Below are 23,679 nucleotides of genomic sequence, written 5' to 3' on the forward strand. Positions count from 1 at the left end.
AAGCGTCTGCCTTTGGCTCAGGGTGTGATCCTGGGATTCCAGGATCGAGTCCCACATGGGACTCCCTGCAGGGAGCTTGCTTCTCCCTTTGCATGTGTCTCTGTGTGTCTCTCATGAATAAATAAAATCTAAAAAACCCACAAAAACAAAAAAAAAATAGAATTCCCCTTTTCTAGTTTTTCTGCCTGTGAAATAAAGTAGCCACCTAAAAATTTCTGTTCGGAAGTATTTTCAGAATGAAAAAAAAAAAAACCCTTAAGAATCTACTCTAATTTTATAATCTTGGATGCAAAGCAGGGAGGTTTTGTGTACCACTGCCCTTTAAAGTTCTTTTTGAGATTATGTATTAGAAATAATAACAGCTATTATTTTGATCACATCTACTATGGGTCAGGTACTGTCCCAAAGGGTTTATATCTGTTAACTCAATGACTACAGAAACTTCATATGTATGAAGTATATATCATTACCATTCCCATTTTATAGATAAGGAAACTGAGGCACAGAGAGTTTCTTCTTTCTCAGAGAGGGGACAAAACTAGGAAGAGGAAGTAGGGGCTCAAGCCCAGACAGTCTGTGCTTTTAACCTTCAGGCTAGATTTCCTAAGGTTTTAGACAGTAATGAGAAATTCTATAATTCAATTATAGGACAACAAGAAAGCCTGCTGGCCAGAGTTTTAAAATACCAACTTCCTTATCAATCACTTGAGGCAGGGGTGGTATTAATTTGCCAAACTTAGAATTTTCTTGCCTTTTTGAGGACTTATCAACTGGGCTTTTCATTCCATTTAAAACAAACAAACAAACAAAATCATCTGACATTTCTCTTGCTAGCAGGAAGTAAACCCTTACCAAAACATACACGAAGATGATGTGTTAAATTTCAGAATTTAATACACTCTCATCATGATATTCAAACATTACAAAAAAAAAAGGGGGGGGGGACACATTCCTATTTCAGAGATTTATGTCTCAGGCTCCAAAATTAGTTCATCATTGGATACCTCTTTTAGCTCTAATGGTACAGAGGACTTCTTGAGAAACATGGAGGGAAGGCACACAGATACGAGATGAACTGTAGGAGGATTCTAGAATAGTACACAGGCAGTAAAAAGAAGATAGCTTGAAAGAAATGAAATATTGGGAGCCGAGAGAGTGATATGAACAGCATACTGACAAAAAGATGAATGGAGATAGGAGGAGAAAAGCAGCAGCTAGGGACCCAGATAAACAATCACTTGAAGTGCTAACCAGCAGCTACCCATGTTTATGTACAAAAGCAATTCTACCTCAGTGATCCCGTCAATTCTGGTGCCATCAGCTCATTCTTCAGTGAAATTCACACCATAATGCAACTTAAATGTACAAAGAACAAACCATACTTTGAAAATAAGACAATTCTTTTAAACTTTGCTTTCTAATTTTAGTCCTTGAATGTTTGGAGTTTTTCTTGGAAAGTGAATAATAAGAATAAAAGTAATATAAATCTTAGGATCTCAAGGAAAAATCTAATCTTTTGAAGAGTCCTTCATGATACCAACCTGTTTCTGAATTAAAACGACATCATGGGCTTGGGGTGTACTCAATTTTAAGACTGTTCAAGAGGCTATTCCAAATAGCCTTTATTTAATTACTATCTAAGGAAAACACCAAAGATTCAATTTGTAATAGATTAATCATGCTCTCTAACTGATCCCTTACACTGACTTAACACTATGGATATATTTCAAGAGTGAGAACAGGAATAAGCTGAACAAATACAACCGAGTGGTCATGGAGGTTATGTTCTCACTGTCCAGTTCCCAAATGCAATTCAAACATGCTCAGAATGTGTGTGTGACTAAATATTGCCCGTGTCTCCAAGCTAGGGAGGTAACCAAGGAAATATTTTGAACTAAAGATATCTTTTACAATATTATTCTGAAGCTCTGCAGGTCTCATTTGACCTCTGTAGGAACTGCAGAATTGAGAGAATTGAACTCAAAGCAACAGGGGTAATGTAAGATCCAGAGATCTATGCGTACACAAAGATGTAGGCATAGTCATAGTTCTTATCTAGACACACACACACACACACCCCATGACACACTTCCCAGTGGCAGAAATCAGACTCATCAGGCAATCTTTCTTTACACATCAATACATTCAACTCCAAAACCTAGGAGAGAACCTTAGAGAACACTTAATGTGAATGAGCATGGCCCATGATTACAAAGCACCGGCTGTCTCAGAGCCACAGCTCAGCCCCACAGAACAAAACTCACAGGCTTCGAGGCTAGGAAAGGACACACGATGATACGACATGCAAGACGCTTAAACTCACACATTGTGTGGCTCTTGACATGTTATCTCTCAAGTTGTGATGGTTTCTTAAAAGGCAATCTAGGGTTCTGTGGCCCTAATGAACATGACTGTCTGTTCTATTTAACATGACTGTTAAAAGAAAAATAGAGTCCACACAAAGAAAGGGAATGCTTGTAGTCTTTGAATAACACAATCTACAGAAGCTTAAGGCCTAAGTCACCTAGTATTACCACAACTATGAATTCATTAAGCATCATTAGAAATAATATAATTTGTGTACTCCTAAGAAGTTTTTAAAACCAGTTTTATTCTTTTAGTTTACAGAGAAATGGATACATTTGTATCACCAGAATGTGTACACAATAGTGATGAGGATATAATGTGCTCTAATTCTGTGTACTGAAAATAACTCACTCAGGCATGATGTCCCATCAGTTTCTGAACTTTTTCTTTTATAGTTGGCAGCAAATAATACTGATCCTGTCCATTCAGGGGACTTAACTGAAGCGGCCCTTGGGTGCTAGGCCATTAGCAGTGGCCCTGCCCTGCCTATCTTCTCCAGTAGAGCAAAAGTTCCTCAAGGGAAGGAAGGTAGGCTTTTATTCCTTTATTCCATTTCCTAACACAAAACCTGGCACCCAGTAAACATTCAGTAAGTATGTACTGACTCAACAAATCTGTTCAATAAAGCACGTTAAACTGAACACTTTCACTTAAGTCTTCAATTTCTGCCTACACTGGATGGTTACAAAAGACCCCCTTTATTTGTCCTGAACAGATCTATCTTGATTAACCATTTTTTGTTTACAATAAGGAAGTAAAAAAACCAGGATATTTACTCAACTCTGCTCCAAATAGTTTTATGTGGACCAATGTTGGTTCAAATTAAACTCAAATCTATTTTCATTGCTTGTCTTAATTTAACCTAACAAATGTACATTTGTCTTTAAAATGTGCTTTAAAATAAAGCAGTTTACTACCCACTAGGTAAGTGGGTAAAGTAAGTTGACTTGGAATCTTTCTTTATAGAATACTTATGGCAATACCCATTCAGCACTTAGGGATTAGCAGCAATCCACAAACCTAAAAAAACAAAAGGCACTTTATTGTCTAAGAATAATTTCAATAAAAAAGATCATATGACCAATTGCCAGATACTTGGATAACTTTTTAATTTTTGATAATCAGCCATGGGTGATAATGAGGCCAGAGTCAGGAGATTAATCTGCATATGTGTAACTACTTTCATTTGCAGCAGGGACTGCACCCTGAGTTGGCTGACAGGTGTGGGGCTAAACAAATAAAGAGATGAGAGAACACAGATCAACACCAATCCATCTCCACTCAGCTTGCTCAGATAGAAAACTCCTGTAGTAGCTGGCAGTATAAATGGTGACATCTTGTTATTAATCATGGCAAAAGTTCATAGGCGACTAAAAGTTCTCCGAGGTTTAAGATCTCTTTCCATGTATTTGTTGAGGTTATAAATAGAATATCATCACAATCTCCATGTATCAATAGTAGATATGGCTACATATTAAGAAATTACTAACACACAATTCTTTAAGTCATATAGGTAAATAAAATTAATAAGGGCTTTATGCACTCCTGAAGCCAATATTACACTATATGTTAACTAACCAGAATTTAAATAAAAATTTGGAAAAAAAAAAAAGTCTTATGCAATCTATGGTAAAGTCAAATCCCCAGAAGGCAGCGCTACCTTCATCACTAATTTGCAAGCAGCAGCTGTAGTAGCCTGTGTCACCGTTAGGTCTTTCTTCCTGGTCGAGTGTTGTATTCATATAAGAGATACGGCTGGAAAACAAGGCTGTCATAGGGACTGGGCCTCCAATTAAAAATCGGACAACACGCATCCAGCCCTGCCAGCAGTAGCAGGTCCCTGGAGAGCCTGCTGCAGGCACGGAAGCCCAGGCGCTCCCTGAGGATTTGGTCCTTGCACAGCGCAAGTGGGGAGGCACACGTCTCCATGACACAGGGGCCCTGGGAACCCGTGTCACCACGGAAGAGGAGTTGCCATCTGGTGACCGCCCCTCTGCAGGCTGACCCACGGGCTCAATTTCGGAGACACCGGGCTTGCCGGGGGTGCCTATGTTGACCGCTCTCAGCGGCCCATGTGCCCCGTATGTTTGCAAAGACCCCTTAGACGCTGACGGCTCTCGGGGTCCCATGCACCCTGTATATTAGACATGAAGCATCCTGGCCCCGCGTGTCACCGCCCCCCCCCCCCCCAAGGCCGGGTACCTAGTGCAACTGGGTCCGGGTTGACGGGACTCTGCTGTCTGGAGTGGCCGCCGCCACCGCCGCCGCCTTTCTTCAGGTCCTCGGCGTCGCTGTAGCGCCGGATCCAGTAATTGAGCTCCTCGCGGTCGGCCTCCTGGCAGCGCCGCAGCACCGTGAGGGAGCGACGCGTCTTCTCCACCATGTCCATGATGCAGTTCAGCAGCTGGGAGGGGGGGCACGAAAGGGGAGCATGCAGAGGGGAGCACAGCATCAGCAACACGGCCACCCCGGGCCAGCCCTCCCACAGGCTTCAGTCTAGTATTTGCAAAGGACAGACCTGACATGGGGAGTCCAACAGATGAGTCAAGTCAATGGCAATGCGAGTAAAAGGGGGTAGGCCTGAACATGACTCATGACCGTGACTTCAGTCCAATGCATACAGCCAAGTTTCCAATGCTAATCCCATCACTGTATAAACTAAATGGCCCATGTGCAGTAAGATGGGAACCCACTGATCTGGCTTGGAGGACCCCTTCCCCTGACCTCACATTTCACTTAGGCTAATGGTTTTCATATCAACGGAGAAATCAAATCCTACGTGGTATTGCAAATATTTCTACTCATTACTTGATTCAAGGATAGCACAAAACATAATACTCTCAAAGCATCCCCAAATTTTCTATCTTATCGTATAACCCCACCCCATTCCAGTTGTTTCTGAAACATATTTTAACCTTAAATGATTACCAATATCTTACATGGTCAAGATGTTTCCATTCCTCTGCCCATTCTCTGTCTGTTAGTCTGTGATCAATCATTTCTTCTTGACGTGTGCCATGCAACCCTATGAATGTAGAGAAGAAGGCTGAATCACCCTACAGCATTCAAGACATAATCCATATGCACACAGGCACTTAGCAAAGACTAAACTAAATGATGTGAAAATGTATTCGATTTTGAATGGAGACATAAATCATACCCACACTCACCATTACTTAATGGGCTCTTCATAGAATGACAAAATGTCAAAACGAGGAGGAATGTTAGAGGTCATATGGTCGGAATTCTTTCTTTCACATACAAAGAAATGGGGAGTAAAGTGACACCAAGTACTGAGTCAGTTATCCCTATAATGTTCCCAAACTGGAAATATAAATATATTCTAACTCTTAATAAATATGAGAAACCACATGGAGACATTAAGTGGTTTCAAAGTATGGCTTTCTAGCATTCAAAATAAAGACAGCATGAATCACTGTACAAGGGCAGGAATGTGCTTTTCCAAAACAAGCATGGTAAAATTTTTCCACACTTCAGCATAGGCAAATGAACACAATCTTGCTGCATATACCTCCATGATGAAATTAGGCCATGAAGAGAGGTCTTGCATAATATGAAAGCAATATATACTCATTTGATTCACCAAAAAAATTTTTTTTTAAGATTTTATTTATTTATTCATGAGAGATACAGAGAGAGAGAGAAGCAGAGACACAGGTAGAGGGAGAAGCAGGCTCCATGCAGGGAGCCTGACGTGGGACTTGATCCTGAGTCTCCAGGATCACGCCCTGGGCCAAAGGCGGCGCTAAATTGCTGAGCCACCCAGGCTGCCCTGATTCACCAAAAATTAAAAAAAAAAATAAACTGGATACCAGTTATGAAAAATTCAACATATCAGATATAATTTTGGACAAATACCCTTTTATAAAAGATTTTAATTATTTATTTTGAGCAAGAGAGAGCAAATGGGGGGTGGGGTGGGGAAGAGGTAGGAGGAGAGACAATCTCAAGCTGAGTCCTTGCTGAGCACAGGGCCTGACACCAGCCTGGATCTCATAACCATGAATGAGATCATGACCTGAGCCAGTATCAAAATATGCTTAACTAATTGAGCCACCAAGGTGCCCCAATTTTGGACAAATATCTTGAATCCAAACCAAAAAACTGAAAATCTATCTCAATTTGTGATGCTCTTTAGTATCACAGTTAAGGTACAATGTAGAAAGGGAACAGGGAAATACTTACCGAGTGAGCAACAACAGCAATAGACATGAGCAATTAGGCAAAATGCTCATCAAAATAGAAAACAAATGCGTCTCACTGAGAGAACAGAGTGCAAGGCTGTGATCAGAAATACCAGGAAACATGATGCTTGTCTTACAAATTCGGTATGGAGGAAACACCTCAGTTTCTACTACAAAGGAAAGGCACTGGAGTAGGGCAATAGTTAACATTTTAAATGATTAAAACTCCTTTTTGGTTAGTGCTTCTCACACCATTACTCTGAATAGCGAATTAAATGTGGCATGTTTTGGACTTCTAGGCACCTAGGCTCCTTCTCAAGAGGCCATCGTGTGGTCGTTGAAGGACAATAAGACTTATGAGATACGCGATTCACTTTCTGTAAAGTTAGAGTAGTTGGAAGTCCCTTCTTTAACATGATTTAGAGAAATAAAGATAATGAGCCACGTGACTCTCTTTAGCCAACCATGAAATTCGATTTAATTTATAGCTGATGGAGGTGCACAAACACATGACAGCACTTTCTCAGATGAAATAAAAACATAAATCGCTTCACATCATTCTTGCCTAATTAGAACATGTTCCGAGATATATTTTTAAAGTTAAAATTGTCAATGCCACCTATTGGTAAAAAAGTAAAATTGCAAAATATGTGTTAATAATTTGCATAATAGAAAAGACATTGGGGGAAAGGAATATTTAGTTATTACTCTGTTTGTTGTGACTATTTCAAGTTGAAATGTTTGCAAATATGTAATTTTTGTTGACTTATTTGTTGCTTGTGTTTTAGGAAATAAAAACACTACCGATGAAATGAATCATCACAGAAAACAACCAGAGAGTGATGAAGATATAAATATGGCATCAACTTTTCACAATGGAAGCATCTTACTAATCTTACTATTTGCTTTTAAGGACCAAGAACTCTAGAGATCTCAGAAGTTTCAAAAGTGCCTGGGTGGCTCAGTCAGTTGAGCATCTGACTCTTGATTTCAGCTCAGGTCATGATCTCAAGGTTGTGGGATCAAGCTCCACTCAGTGTGGAGTCAGCTTGAGATTCTTTCTCTCCCTCTATGTGACCCTCCACCTCCCCCAGCCCCCACTAGTGCGCTATAAATAAATAAATAAATGAATAAATAACATCTTTAAAAAAAGTTTCAAAAATTCAACAGATCTAAGTCAATGATGATAGAAGCTCTAACACCTGGAGTAATATTAATGAGACACAGGATGTCCGTAACTAATGAGATTCCAACGTTTGTGGAATACTGCTAAGCTTCATCTCATTAAAGAAAAAAAAAAGTACATTAGAAACATGTTTGAGCCTAAGAACTTGCTGAGAAAATACATCATTTCCTGCTTCTGAGTTCTGAAGGTCATTTGTTAGATAGAATCAAATCTTGAAAAAGGAAAAACTAAATCAACTCAAAATTTTACACTTATTAATTTCTCTATTTCAGATGCTTAAATATTCATCACCACACAATTTTCATTTACATTCACAATACCAGAGGGATGTACTAGGGGAAAATAGCTCATAATCATTAAAGAGCACATTTTCATTTGCAGGCAAATTTGACAATAATGTTGAATCCTAACTGATTCCTGTAGTTTATAAGACTAGCTAACTAGACTAAAACGCTTCAGTTTACTTATAAACTAATACTGCTGGTAAAGGTATTTTATTAAAAGATTCTAGTGAGTGTATATCTCTACATAATAGGCATTTATAAGTCATATTAGACTAAGTATACCTTTATGACAATTTTTATATTCTCAGAATGGCAGCCTGATATAGCACCATAATTTGTTACTCATACATCAAGATTTTATTTTACGCGTACACACACTAAACTCTGCCAGACTTTAGGGATGGTTAAGTAGTTCACGTATTTATAGAGATTAGCACTATTAGTTTTATAAGCTAATATAATTAAAAGGTAAGGAACATGGTCTGAAGAAAAAAAATCACATAAAACCAGTGGGTACAGATATAATTCATAAAGGTATATTTTACATTACTCGATGAAAACATAATCATTGCATATAAGCCTAATTACTTCCTTGCTGATTACTTTATAGTGAAGTGCACTGGAACTAATATTTTATAAAATAGCATTTGCTGCCTAACGAAGAGGCCATTTTCTAGCACCTATAAAAGTAGAATATCTTGAATGGGTCTTACGATGACCGAGTGACTCTGCTTCTATTTGAAAATGAGCAATTATGTTTTTGGAGCCTAAAGTCATAAATAAATGGCAAGGCCTTTACTTAGAAGGAGGTTGTTACCACATTTGATTTGGGGATCAAAATATCCATCCAGACTGAGAAATGACATACTCACTTTTGAGAGTTCTTGCTAAGCGAACATTAGACAGATTGGCTATTAAGAAAGCACAAGTCATAGGCTTAGCCATTTGTCTGAAACACTATATAAATGTGGCAATGAGTGTTGTGGGAAAGCTGAACTTCTGTTGGACTATCTCACAAGGGTGGCAGTCACCCCTCCCCTCGCTCTGACCCTCCTTTTCTACTTTCTGAGCATTTGGAGGGTTAAATGTAGAAAGAAAGGCAAAAAGACCCAAATATGGCAGCCCTGCTGGCTAGCAACCTAGTGAGAAAGTTTACATAAACTTCTGCTCACCATGTTCTGTCTGTGCCTAACAACACTGTGCCTGCTATTCAAGTAGTGGGTAACTAGCTGACCGTGGTTCCCAGACTTCTGTGTCCTCAGCCCTGTGTTCTAGTTTTCCACTTAGATTTCACTCCATGCTATTTCCACTCTCCTGCCCACCAACCCTACTAGTCAGGTAGGTCCATCAGCAATTAGCTGACTAGAGAAGTCCTGCTGGAAAGTCGTGTGGTCACAGGAGATGGAAAAAGAAGAAAGGATGGACTGTTGCTCTCGGTTTATGAATAGCTCAATTCGCCAAAAATAAAGAATTAAAAGAGCCCTAATGCTATCCCCTTAATGCCTGAACTCAGGGTATCAAATATTACCTTGTTCGTCTTCCCTCTTATTTTTCATGGCAGACACTTGTTCTTTAGAAGGCAAGGTCTCCTAAATGGTTCACTTCAATAGTTTTATGTAAAGAAGGAATGAACACAGGCAAATGGAAACACATATTTGCCTAAACTCATTCTTTCTCTGCTACTTTGATCTATAACACAAAACTGTCAATACTAAATTTAATCACTGTCACTTTCCGGTGAAAAAAGGACCAAATCATTCCTCAAAGAACATCTGTTGATTTAAGCCAGAGACATCATGCAGTCTCACATTTTTCAAATACGGAGTTATCACGAAGACTAGAAAAATCAAATTGAAAAGACTACTTGAAATAAGAGTACAATGAAAGAAAATAAACATTTTAACATTTAAAAAAATATTCGTGGCAGACAGGCTGCATATGAAATCTCTAATGTTTAAAAAAAATTTTTTAAAGCACTTTGCATTTGCTGAGGACTTTACATTAATTTAGATGCTCCCTTCCAAAATAAATAAATAAATGTAGCCTGCTGTCATAAAGACTGTAAGTAATGAGAGAAAAGCATAGCTGTGAGAGAACATACTCATACTAGCCAACTGTTCTCATAGAGGAGGCAAGATAAAAGAGAATTTTTACCCCTATCACAGATTTCGAGCCTCAAGTTCAGTTGAGAAGTAATGAGTCTTCAAGCATCCAACCCTGTAAGAGGTGAACAGATCCCTTCAGTCTTACCCATAGGTCTGTTTCTGTCCCTGAGGTCCCTGTGGCTGGGGTGTCGATAGGAGTCCCTGTAGTGGTGGGCAATGGCCATATCATCCAAACGGTAATGCTGAGGTGGAGGTGGGGTGGGGTGAGGCAGGCCATTGGGCTGGTAGGATAAGCCGTTATTTGGACTGTACCGCTGGCCTGGGCTAATAGTGCATGGTCGCTTGCTTGGATGTTCTGAGTGCAAAGGCTCTCTGTCAAAGCCATTTTCTTTGGTTCTAAAGGGGGAAGAAAAAAAAAAAAGAGTTTCATAATGTTACTCAGAATCCAGCATACTTCAGACACTCACATTTGAACTTACAATATAAACAGAGTCTTTATTTATTGGCCAGAAACTTTCTAAACTCAGCTTCCCAGAAGACCTATGGGAATTCACTGAAACCCATGCTGAGGCCTAAGAAATCACAAGAGTGAGCACATGAGAAAAATGGGTTCATTCCTCATCAAACTGGCAAATATATTTTCTGTCGTAGCTCACGTGTGGGGTTAGGTCACAAGTAAGAGGAACCTGAGATCTCCCTCTATAAGCCAGTGTATTTATTCAAAAAATGAGTACCTGATTTCCAACACATTATCCTAAAACTGAACTGTCTTTGGTGAAGATTCATCAAAGGCAGTACAGCATCAGTCTCCTGATGAATTCTTAAGGGATTCCATTTATTCAACCTGGCGTCTGACTTTCACGTCGGACAACATCCAGAGCTATGCCGTCCCATACAATAGCTACATGCGGCTGGTTAAATTTAAATGTGTGCTAACTAAAATTAAGTTCAAGACCAATTCTTTGTGAGTCACATTTCAGGTACTGGGGGGGGGGGGGCACAGATACAGCACATGTCCATCATCATAGAAAGTTCTGTTGGAAAGGGTTGATCACACTGAACTAGTGCAATAAAGCAAGGCCACGTCTGGGACTCTGATATTGTCTTTGTCACCAAGATAATTCACCAGCAGGCAGGAAGAGCTACCGGGAAGTGAACCACCTTAACGTGGAGGAACTTGTCCAGAGAGCTTATGTGACCTGTCATCAGGTCTCAGGGCAGGATGGGCACACCCTCGTTGCACTTCACGACGTGATACACAGAGCTTTGAACTTGGCCTTTAGAAGGGACACGGTCTACAAATACGCCCTACAAATAACTCGTCACTGCTCCTAGATTCTCAAACAGAAATCGGGCCAAAGAAATATTTGGGGGCTGGATACACCTCTACTCTTAAAGACTGACTCAATATATTCAGTAAAATAGGAACAAATCACATCCAACATGGATAGAAATCCCAGCTCCTCCACTAACAGTTTCCTTTGTATTTGGTTCCCCTTGCAAGACCAGCACACTATCCTTAGACCAGTGATAATATCTACTTTCCCCAGGAAATTTACCCACAAGAATTTCACCAAGTCACAGTAGCTGGAGATTTCTACATGCCTTTTTGAGTTTAGCTTGGTAAAAATAGCATAGAGGCCTTTCAAGACACTTTTCCTGGTTTCCTAGCGTCTAGGATATTCTCTGTGTGATCACACCAGAGGGATCTGCCATGGAAACTCTCTCAATCACAGAGATATAGAGATCAGAGCAGTAAGATTCTGCTGTGAACTGCCCTGTAGGTCCCTTTAGGATAGAGCCCCAGTGACAATTTACACACACAAGCCTGAGAAGTGTAGAGGAGTTGGAGACAGAAGGCCCAAGCACAGAGGAACTAAGAGATACTCTGTAGAGTTTAATGTGAAATGAATACATGCCCGCTACTGGCTGAAGAAAGATGCACTTGTCCTATCAACAGGAGGCTGGCCGACACTGGGTCTGTTCCCCGGGAGAGAAGCAGTCAGCAGTCAAGGCTGCTCCCATCAAAGTATGTGTCTGAAACACAGGGGCTCCATAGACATTGATCATTGATATCAGACCAAAATGCCCAACGTGTCCCAGACATTCCCTAAGTGCACTGCTCTAAAATACTTTTATTTAAAAGGGAAAGGGAACATTCCAGCTATCAATTTATCTCTGCAGAGTAAACTTGACATTCTAATCTGTACTTTCATACCCTATGCATTTCTGAATAAAATACTTCAACGTTCAATGCACATCGCCAGCAAATATCAGTCGGAAAATACTGAAGACTATTAGTAGCTATGAACATAAGGCTAACACAGCACCTACCTCACCGGCAGGGTGGTGCAGTGGAAAGAGCACTGGACTGGGAATCAAGAGACCTGAGATCTAGTCCTGGCTCCTCCACGACTAGCTGCGTGACCTTGGGCAAGCCACTTAACCTCTCTTGGGACCTCAGTTTGCTCATCTGTAAAATGAAAGGGTTGGACTAGATCAGTGGTTTTCAAACTGTGCACCTGAGGTGCTTTTATGGGATTCTGCAGGCAATGAAGAGTTTTCTTCCCCCAAACAATCAAGATTTCAAGGGCCAGAGGAACCCCCTCATTCTTAGCTGTTTTACAAAGTTGGGGTCCCACCTAAGTTTTCATTTTAAAGGAAAAAAAGTCTGCTGCTAAAATCGAGTTTGAAAACCACTGGACTAGATGATTTCTGAGGTCCCTCCTAGTTTGAAAACTTGCAATTCAATTATTCTATATTTACATCTATTTTTTAAAAGATTTTTTTAAAATTTATTTATTCATGAGAGATACAGAGGGAGAGAGAGAGGCAGAGACACAGGCAGAGGGAGAAGCAGGCTCCATGCAGGGAGCCCGACCTGGGACTCGATCCCGGGTCTCCAGGATCATGCCCTGGGCTGAAGGCGGCGCTAAACCACTGAGCCACCCGGGCTGCCCTATATTTACATCTAAATGGCTTAGTTATGACATCAGAGTTATGATTCAGACACACAGGGCTAACTAATGGTTCTCTAGCCAAACTGTGTCGAAGTCAACCATGTTAGCCAACAGAGACCTTCTTTGCTTGTTCTTTGCTTTGAACGATTTATTATTTGTAGCCGCTTTTTTGGGCAAAAATAGAAAATATCCTCTAAATACCATACAGCAGCCCCTGTTTGCATTTATAATTTTGCAAACATCTCTGACCCAGCTGTCAAACCACCTCAACTTACTGGTTTTGTCTTTCCTCGTTCAATGATAACAGCAACACACAACACTGTAAGAATTCTAATGATATTCAAAGTGGTTGGACACCCTCACCCTCAGATCAGCTATTACTTCAATGACCCATTATTATGAAAAAAGAGGGCCCCCCCATCCTAAAACAAGGACAGTAATAATCTAAGAAGCAGGGTTAAGTCCCAAGCCTATGCTATATCATCTCTATCAGGGCCCTGCTGTCCTATCCTGGGTCCCATCGCTCTGCTAGCTATTGAAACAGTGAAGCTCATCACCTCACAAACGTAGTTATATTTTAACAGCAAAGCATTAAAACATTCACGGCTCATAGAAACGAAGCCATGGAAGGTCTCCCTGGTGCTTTCACAAATCACCCATGTCTGGTTGTAAGGCCAACCCGATTCAAAGGATGCATGCTCAGGAAGGGAACTAAAACATCTTAGCTGCTATTCATCTGTCTGTCTTCTAAGAAGTGCCTACAACTATCTATACCTCATGTGCCAGAGCAAATTCCAAATTAGCTCTTTTTACGCTGCCCTTGCAAAGTGCATTGGGCTAAACGAAAAACTGTCCCATCGCTTTTCATTGTCCCATGCTAGCATACTCTTGAAATAACTCAAATTTTAGTGGCAAGTCTTATCATGTCTCAGAAATTTCTGGAAGGCATCTTTCTGTTTGTTTTTTAAATTGGCCTGAGAATATTTTCTCTCCCTACCAGGAGAAATTTTCCTGAGCATAACCTAACTACTTCAACATTTAGATTCCAATCACTTCCCCTCTAAAGAGTCTGATGGCCCTATTGATAAAGAACCACTCAGGACTCAGCTGTGTGACCTTGGTGAGGGTTAACCTCTGGTCTCAGTTTCCTGCCCAGTAAAATGGGATGAATGGGAAATAGTAAACATTAAAACTTAAGATACAACCTAATTTACATTTTACCCCATCTCAGGCTGCCTCAATAACAGAGGCTATGAACTATTTTAGAAATAAAATGCATGTTTTTTAAACATTTTCCTCTACATAAAATATTTCAAAAGTCCTGACTATCAGTGTGCACTGATAATCCTTATTTATATAAAACAGTGTAACATTCAAATAAATGAGGGGAAATGAAATAAGTTATTATAAAATCATGACAATAAATGGAAAGAAAGGACCAATCCCCTATATGACTGGAATAGGTCTATTTTTTTTTTAATGCAGGGAAAATATCACTATAAAGATTGTTCTAGGGAGAGGCAAATTGGTACAGTGTCATAAGCCTTTGGATGGCAAGAAAGAAACTTAGTAATTCTAATCTTACTCCCATTACAAATAAATATCTGCTTTAGGTGCTCGCTTTTTTGAGGGATCACAGGTATTTCAAACAGAATATGTGCAGACTCACCTCATCTTTCTCTGGTACTTCCTGCACCTGTCAATTGTATGACCTTCTATCTAGTCACCCAAGCAGAAACTTGGAAGTCATGCTACCACTTTCTTCTCCAAATCAAGTCCTGCCAAGGGCCTCTTAAGCAGCCCTGGCGCAGGTCCCTCGGCCCAGTCCAGGACACCTTATCTCGCTCTGTTCACATCACTGTCCCAATCGACCAGAGAGTCAGCCAGAGCCAGGGCTAAGATTCCAGCAGATTCTCACAATAAAAAGACACATATTTATTTTTGTATTTTAGAAGTCTACACTTACATCTCAGGAGGTTATAGTTCTATGCTTAAAAAGCCCAAAGAGGGACGCCTGGGTGGCTCAGCAGTTGAGCATCTGCCTTGGGCTCAGGGTGTGATCCCGGAGTCCAGGGATGGAGTCCTGCATCAGGCTCCCTACAGGGAGCCTGCTTCTCTCTGCCTCTCTCTCTCTGTGACTCTCATAAATAAAATCTTTTTTAAAAATTTTAAAAAATAATAAAAAGCCCAAAGACTTTAATAACATAGTATTAAATGCATCTTCATTCTCTTTTCTAACATGTGTGATTTCTTAAGGTTTCCATAGGCTAAGTGAATCAAAAAGGGGGTTAAAAAAATCATTCCTGACATCATGTTTTCAAAACACAAATCAGCAAAAGGTCTCTTCAGGAATTGTCAGGAACTAGGTAAGTTTAGACAACAATTTTACATACCACCTTCCCATTGGTGATGAGTAAGGCATCTAAAGTAAAATCTATTACAAATTACTGGGCCTCCTTAAAATGAGACTCAAACCTCATTCTTCACGGCCTACCCTCCCCCCCCCCTGGCCCCCACCAGAGTGGTTGTCAGTGGTTTTGCCGTCTCCCTGGAGAAAGTGGCATATATGGAGACGGCGAAGAACAGAGAGCCGAATGACACTGACCCGTCACTGCTGGGCCCTAGGGAAGGACATGCCTTCTATCTCTCCGTGGCTAAAGCAGCACCCCAGAGACAGCTTCCTGAGCAGCATGCTAACACCTTCGGGAGCGAATGAGATGCAGGTGGGTGTTCGCCACTCTACACATGGAGCTACACCACCTGGACCTTCAAGAATGACCATATGCAGGTTCACAGAGCCATATGAGTCTCCTCTCCCGTGTCTCCTGAAGCTTGTCACCTACCTGCTCAACTTGTTACTGGAAGTCCCCGTGCCATTCCTCATTTCTGGCCATTGCAAGGGACTCGATTTCTCCTGCTCCTGCCACCTACCTGTAATGCGCTTTCTTTTTCTATTCCGTTATCTAGAAGTTCCAGTTGGAAGGCTCCAGTTTTTTCTGGTCCGTGAGCCAATCCAGGCATTTCGTTTCTGGGCTACTCATGGCTATTTTCACTGTCGTGGGTGTTTGCGAGATCCATCTTTTACAACAGCAGAACGCAACAGAGTAATCAAGAAAGCAAGCAAGGGAGACTCTTGAGAGAGAGAGTTTGGTACACTACTGACCACGACTGCATTGAGCCTAACTTTAATTTGTCCAAGTAGTGTTGCCAGCACTCTTCTGTGTGTTGTGTGTGTGTGCGCACATGTGTGTGGTAGTTTGTTCTGGTCCAGACACACCCACAGTATCTATAATGCACCATCCTATGCTTTATGAGGAACACAAAGTTGACCAAGACACAACCTATGATCTCCTGAAACCCTCACCATAAGATTATCATTTAGTACTAGACTTAAATTCTTTTTGGAAGTGTATGGGCAAGAAACCTTCATCATAAGCACAATTTAATTAGAGGTATAAGGTTTCTATACATTCACGCAGGACCTGAACTTGGCAGGTAGCAGAGAAACAGTACAAAAGTGGATTGGGACATCCAAAGGAGTAAAGATCAGTCCACAATGCGCACTGAAAAGAACAGGGGCTATGGAGTTGGCGTCAAGTTTTGGCCCTGCTAATTGCTGGTCATATGAACTTAGGAAGCTTAACCTCCATGTTTTCATCCACAAAATGAGGATGACCCTCTTAGAGCTACTAAGAGCGTTATCTGAAAAAATCCACATAAAGAACCTAGCAAATATTTGGTATTTAATAGTGTAATCAGATCACTTTGTTTCCAAGGTGGGGCGTTCGGCGGCTGGTGATGCAAGAATCATAGTTAAAAGATTGTGGATGCTCAAGTCGGAGAACTCAGGGTCAGAATCCCATCAGTGCCTCTTTGGAAGCCGTGTGACCTCAGACACATTATCCAGCCTGCCTCTGTACGACAGAACTAGTAGAAAATAAAGTGCTATATATCCTGTAGTGTGGTTTCACTTTTCACAGTTCCAGTTCCCCGCGGTCAACCACAGGCCAGAAGCAGATGATCCTCCTTCGAATGTATGGTCTGAAGGCCAAGAGTAGCCTCACGCAACATAACAATGCCCATGTCATTCACGTCACCTCCTTTCATCAGAGGCATTTTTTCACCCCACATCATCAACAAGAAGCGTGAGTACAGTACAAGAAGATATTCTGAGGGAGACCACCTAGCTTTCATTGCAGAACACTGTCATAACTATTCTACTTTATTATCGTGGTTAATAACACGATGCCTAATTTTTAAGTTAAACTTTATCACAGGTATATACATATAGAAAAAAATAGTATATATAGTGTTTGGTAGTATCTGAGGTTTTAGGTCTTGGAAATGTTCCTGAGAACCAAGGAACAGAGCAGAAACCCTCAGTCAAGAGGAGAGGCTAAGGCAGGAAGAGTATTCTGACCCTAGACCCTAGGAGAGTAGCAAGAAACAAGGTTTGGCAAGTTCCTGTTGAAGTTGGTGTAGAGAGACCAAAATGTCCTCTACGATCATGCCAGCCTTCTTACCATGTAAATGCAACTTAATGCTATTTCACTAGAAGACTTCACCATGGATCTGAGTATATAAAAAAACAAAAAACTATGGGAATGATTACTCACTTCATGTGACTGAAGACTGCATCAAAGATGCAACACAAAACAAGAATGCATGAATATAACATAAATTCCCTCTCCTTTGTCACAAAACTGATTGCAGGAGACAATACAAATTTAATTCTGATCAGCACAGACAATTAATCCTACAAGTCCTTGTAAAGCGTACCTACCTTTTCTTGTAGAAAGACAAAAATATTGAAACCTCATTTATTTTACAGGAAAGGAAAAGTGGGCCCAGCAGGCTGGTGTGCACCATGGTGACACATCTTATGTTTTCAGCCAACACAGGTTCAAAATGACTGCCTTCTGACCCTCTACCCTTCAGCATTTCTTAACTTACTTACTAAGCCAGAAAACCTGGCTGACTCTGGATCCTCTGTCATTCAAAAGATTTATAAGCCCCCAGAATATTATACTATCACATTTACCCACTTGAGCAATTACACAGCAGAAATAAATGAGGGAAAGTAAGGGGGAAAAAAGCCCCAATACCTAGTTGAGCTTTCCTTATTTAAACTGCACATTGAAACATACTTTGTGCTACTGCAAGATTTCAGATATGTAAATATGCTGGTTTTGCCCTTAAGAAGCTTCGTGACTTTAAGCGAGTTCTTTGGGCCTTTGTTCCCTTCAATGTAAAGAGAAAGGGTTGGCTTGGTAGATCCATAAGATCCCTCCCAGCTGATGAACTATATAATTCTAAAGGTCAAACCAGTCTTTTTAGAAAATAATACTTAATTATTGAGGGAGGAGGAAATACATATTAATGCAACTACAAGGCCCACATAATAAGGTCTAGATGTGTTAAGCCGGGAACAGTTTGAAGCACAGTTATATTAAAATGCTGATATATGGAATAAAAGGATTCATATTTAACACTGATCATTTGAAATAGTAAGGGGTGGAGGGAGAAACAGGATTACCCATACAAACCCAAAGCCCATTCAGTTTGATTTCTTAGACAAGAAAGATGTTCTGAGTCAGAAAATCAGCATTAACTGATACAAACACAATGTTAAAAATGAACCATAACAAAAGGCTGAAGGATCAAAGCTGTTAGCAAAGACAGCAGTGATGATTAACACAAGCTTTTTCACCTTAATAATTTTTATGCATTCTGTAGTCTCAAAAGAATGCAGCCTTGTCTAGTTGCCTTTCCCCTCCTCCCTCCATGTGAAAGTGGGTCTTCATGACTATCACGGCGAGAAGTTTTAAAGAGCGCTCTTCACTTCTAGTCTTATCTTTGAAAGCGGTCACTTCATTTAATCAGTGGCAGGAAGGTTCCTAACCCCGTTGTCAGCTTCTGCCAACACAGGATGACATAAAGGTCTACTCTAACCAATCAACTCTTAAATATTAACAAAAAGTAGAAATCAGAATTTTCTATTTACTTTCCTTAGCATTTTAGATTTAAAAATAGCATAATTTCAAAATGAAAATGCTCTTTTTTTAAATTGGGTTCTACAATATTCTCCCACAGACCTACAAATTTAGTAGAGTTGTTCAGAAAGTAGAATAAATTTCACTGTTTCATACAAGAAAAAAAAAATGATTTCATAGATTTCCCCAGAGTATTCATTTTTCTGTAAATAACAATAATGCTTTTAAAAAAAAGAAGAAACATAACCAGTGGCAATCGTATTTAAGGATGAGAAGAAACTTAAATTTGCCAAAACCCATCCCCGAAACACATGATGATTGTTTAGTAGATTAAATCTGCAATCGTCACAGAATTTAAGCCCCCAACGTTGTAAACAAAATATAGAGCGCTCTTTTGTTCGTGACATGTCATGAACAAATTACCAAAATGTGTTTTCTCCTCAGGTGTCAGTTTTTCCCTCTTTCAGTGACTGATGGTTCCCAGTGTTATTACAGAAACAGATTGATCTTTTTAATGAGCCAGTTTAATAGACTCCAAAATCTCACCGTGGCTGCTCATCCATGTCAGACCATATGCACCAACAAAACATTCAGTAAAACAAAAAAAGCTCTGCTGTCAGACAGCTCCATACTCTATAAAATTTCATATAGTAGATCTGGGTATACAGATAAATAACCAGAGAAGAGGAAAATGCATATGCAAACAAGATGCAGAAAATATATGCAAAAAAATACTGTAGAGACCCATATTTTCTTGGCTCTGATCATATTCCCACAAGATACAAATGTATTTACACAACATATTCTCATTACCCGTCCTCCCAACTCTAAGGAAATCCATTTGCCATCCTTCCATTAAAACACACACTTCAGGGTTCCACTTGAAAAAGAATGTTCCAGCCAAAGAGCAACTGTGTGAATTCTGGACGCCAGCAACTGCCTCTGAACAACCGAAGGGGGAATAAGACTGGAGGCTCTTTTAAGAAAGTTGTGCACGATCAAATGCAAACATCTATGCACACGCAGCGACAGACCACCAGAACAAAAATGCTGATTATCTGCGGAATTCATGGGAAGTTTCCATATCAGTGTCAGCACAGGGCTCAAGGCTCACCTCAGCACCGTCCTAGCAAAGTGTGCATGCACAACACCTTCAAGTGTAAAACACTGGGAAAGAAAAGCAGTGGAGAAACGGCTGGGGATACAGAGAAAGGCTTGGTCTGTTACTTAGCAGTTGGGGCTTCTAGAACAGGTCGCTTCCACTTCCAATTTTGGCTATAGGATTATCTTTACTTTTATCACAGCTATCTAAAGCTTTCCTTGGGATCCTAGCCTTCCCCCAAAGAAATGTTTTCTTCCCAACTGTCCATCCAGTCTCTCTCTAATTCGTTTATATTATCCTTGAGAAAGAGAGCCTGCGACATCTCCCTACGTGCACATGGTACTCATTTCCTGCAGGGTAAAGGGGTTAGAATCGGACAGCGAGGCACGCTGGGAATCATCTATCCTTGGGCTGCTTCTTGGTGTTCAGCATCCTGTGGACACGCCACTCAGACACCTGGATTAAGCAGTTGCCTTTGAAAGCTTAAGTACTAAATGCTTAAGTATGACTAAGGAAAAATGGTTCATGAAAAACGAGAAAGCAGCTCTGCTGGCAGGTCGTGTTTGGAGGTGGGTGGACGGCATGTCAGAAGTAAACTAATGTTTAACCTTTTGCTTTAGGATTTTCAACGACCTAAAGGTCCTATGTCAAGAGGAGAAAACTTCTAGAGACTGTAGCATAAAAACTGCTTAGGAGAGGATTATGTAATAAATGTATGTAAACTGGCTGGCTTTTAATAACATTCTGATTTGCAAGCAGCTAATACATTTAAGGGGAGCTAAGTCGGTCACAGATAGATGTCTCTGAGTAGCTCCAAGGACTGTAAGCTCCTATGAATCTGGAACATAACTGTGCCAGAATGTTAACCTCTCAGAGGCTGTTACACTCATGCCTGGTGAAGTGCAGGCAGAGAGAGCGGATAAGGAGAGAAAAGAAACAAAGCATGTGACAAACACACTTCTGGACATGGTTTCATTTCAACCCAATTCTGTACTTTTGCAAATACTATTCAATACTATGCATTCGATACTACGCTGCCAAGAAGACTTCACCGTCCTGGATTAGAAAATATGTATATGTGACAATGAGGTGCTCAAGAGAATTATTTTAATAGGAAATTTCACGACTACGCCTCATTCTACGACTACTCTGTAGGGCTGAATGGAGAAGGGGCTTATTTTACATTTCTCAGAATTCTCCGTTTTGACAGCAGGGTGCCTGCTGGAATGAATATTGCCTGATAAATTGTTCAACAACAACAACAAAAATGCCATCTATTAATCCTACTACTTAATGCTTAATCTTCACTTAGCCTATCTAGCTTCCCAGAAGTTTTCTCTTAACTCCTATGGACCCCACTTAAAGAGCTACTGCACTGTGTTTATTGAGAAACACCTAAAGGCCAGCCTTCAAAACCAACATGCTCTGAGAAAACCTGGAACGGCAAATCTCCTAACACGGGAAGGGTAAAATACGTGGTTGGGTCGGATCATATAACAAATGAGAATTTTAATCTGGACTGTGTGTCCAGGAGCCATCAGTGGCCCTCAGCCCGTCTGAAGATTATTCATCACCTTTCCCATTAAAGGTGGCAAAGCTGGACCTGCACAGAAGCCAAACTGGCACAGGCCAGAGTCCTCCCTCCGTAACGCCCCAGGCCGGCATGGGCATGCAGACTCTGGCTACTGCTCCTCTGCAAGAGGTATCCCTGGCCCAGCAGCTCACACGGGACGTGACACAGGTCTTCACAGCAGGGGAGGAAAAGGCCCCCATTAGTCCCAGGCCCTCCCCCCTCTCACCTGTCTGGAGTTCGCCTCTTCCCGTTTTCGTTCACATCGAGAAGCAGCTCTGAGGAGTCAACAGGTGAGGTGGTGCTGGCATCCAGAAGCAGCTGTTCATGCTGGGCGAGGTACTGGGCAGGGTTCTGTTTGGCCAGCCTTGCGCAGTGGAGGAGCTCGCGCTGCAGCAGGGGCAGGTTGGCCTGTGGGGGCAGGACAGGAATGAGAGGGCAACCGACCCAAAGGCTCCTTGGACCCAGGGGATGGAGTCCACCGCTCAAACAGTGGTGGAGCGCACGAGCCAGCTCAATGAGCATGCCACAAAGTGCACGCAAGAAGTCTGAGTCCCAGGCACAGTTCTCAGGGGTGGGCTACCCTGGGGGTGAGGTGTAAGCCACTTTACCCATCCATCCTGCCTTCGTGCCCATTGACAACCATGGGACTGGTGCTTATTTATTTTTTTTAAAGTCCCTTCATCCTGGAACAGAACGGGGATTCTAAACTCCACAGGGTATCAGATTCGAGCTCTACCCGTGAGTAACGACCACGGGCCCCAAGGAAGAGGGAGGGTATGAGAAATACATGCGCATTGCAATTCAACGCAAGGTGAGCTCCCTAACACATTCGAAACTATCTGGCCACTTACCCAGGTAAAACAGGTTAATCCCATGAAATAGCCTTAGCCAACTACTAACCTCAAAGGAAGAAATGCAGAGATAAACATATAGATGGTTTTTAATAATCATCAGATTTATACGACATTTAAGCAATGGCCCGAATTGGGTCAGATATCCCAGCTGGAATTCATGCACAAAGCGGCAAATACTACTGGTCTACAAAGGTAATCTGCCTTCTTAGTATCTATCCTTATTCTAAAGAATGCATGTACTCTTTTTTTAAAAAAATTTTTTAATGATTTTTATTTATTCATGAGAGACACAGCGAGAGAGAGAGGCAGAGGCATAGGCTGAAGGGAGAAGCAGGCAAGGAGCCTGATGTGGGACTCGAACCCGGATCCTGGGATCATGCCCTGGGCCAAAGGCAGACGCTCAACCTCTGAGCCACCCAGGCATCCCAAGAACGCATGTATTCTAACATGAGAAGAAATCCTGTGTACCCATCGCTCTCACTATACACCCGGCCTAGCACCCTGAAAAGGATGCTCAGAACATGGTTGTTGATGGATACTTCTGGCAATCTCAAATGCAATAAAAAGGGAAGGAGATAATTTCACACATGGTAAAGCATTAAGATGCAAATCTTAGAATTTTACCCTGTAAAGTAAACTCACGCTGACATTATAAATCTAGGGTGTTGTTACTTTTTTTTTCTTTTTTTTTCTTTTTTTACCTTTTGAGGGGGAAGGGAATAGAATGGATAGTATAGGAGGGCAAGCAGTACTCTCTCATCCCCATAGCACTTAACTCTCCAAAGTCAAGGGGAGATCAAGAACATAAATCTCTTTACAACACAAGGATTTTGGTGGTAGGAACCAGGTACCATGTGCACTGAACACAGTCTTTCTGAACACAGAGGGTTCTCAGTTACCTCAATTTTTGGGCCCCATGAGCCTTTAAAAAAACAAACAAACCCTGTAGAGTATCAGGATAGGCACCAGAGTTGGACTTGCACCTCAAATCCATTTTCGGAGTATTACTCAACAAACTATCTCATAATAATACCAAGGCAACATATGCTG

General features: G+C 41.1%; 1 protein-coding gene across 7 annotated transcripts in view; it reads right to left on the reverse strand.

Moving 5' to 3' along the window:
• RUNX1T1 (RUNX1 partner transcriptional co-repressor 1) overlaps positions 1-23,679 on the reverse strand; it is a 137,726-nt gene that overhangs the window by 22,078 nt on the left and 91,969 nt on the right. For all 7 annotated transcript variants that reach the window (XM_055303521.1, XM_055303520.1, XM_055303524.1 and 4 more), the window contains 4 exons: positions 22,002-22,183; positions 10,293-10,543; positions 5,307-5,392; positions 4,570-4,771 (listed from right to left, as the gene is read on the reverse strand). In XM_055303521.1, the coding sequence (XP_055159496.1) occupies positions 4,570-4,771; positions 5,307-5,392; positions 10,293-10,543; positions 22,002-22,183 (721 nt within the window). The remainder of the gene's footprint in view (positions 1-4,569; positions 4,772-5,306; positions 5,393-10,292; positions 10,544-22,001; positions 22,184-23,679) is intronic.

The sequence above is a fragment of the Nyctereutes procyonoides genome, unplaced genomic scaffold, assembly GCF_905146905.1.
Source record: "Nyctereutes procyonoides isolate TBG_1078 unplaced genomic scaffold, NYPRO_anot_genome, whole genome shotgun sequence".
In the NCBI taxonomy this organism is placed as follows: Eukaryota; Metazoa; Chordata; class Mammalia; order Carnivora; family Canidae; genus Nyctereutes; species Nyctereutes procyonoides.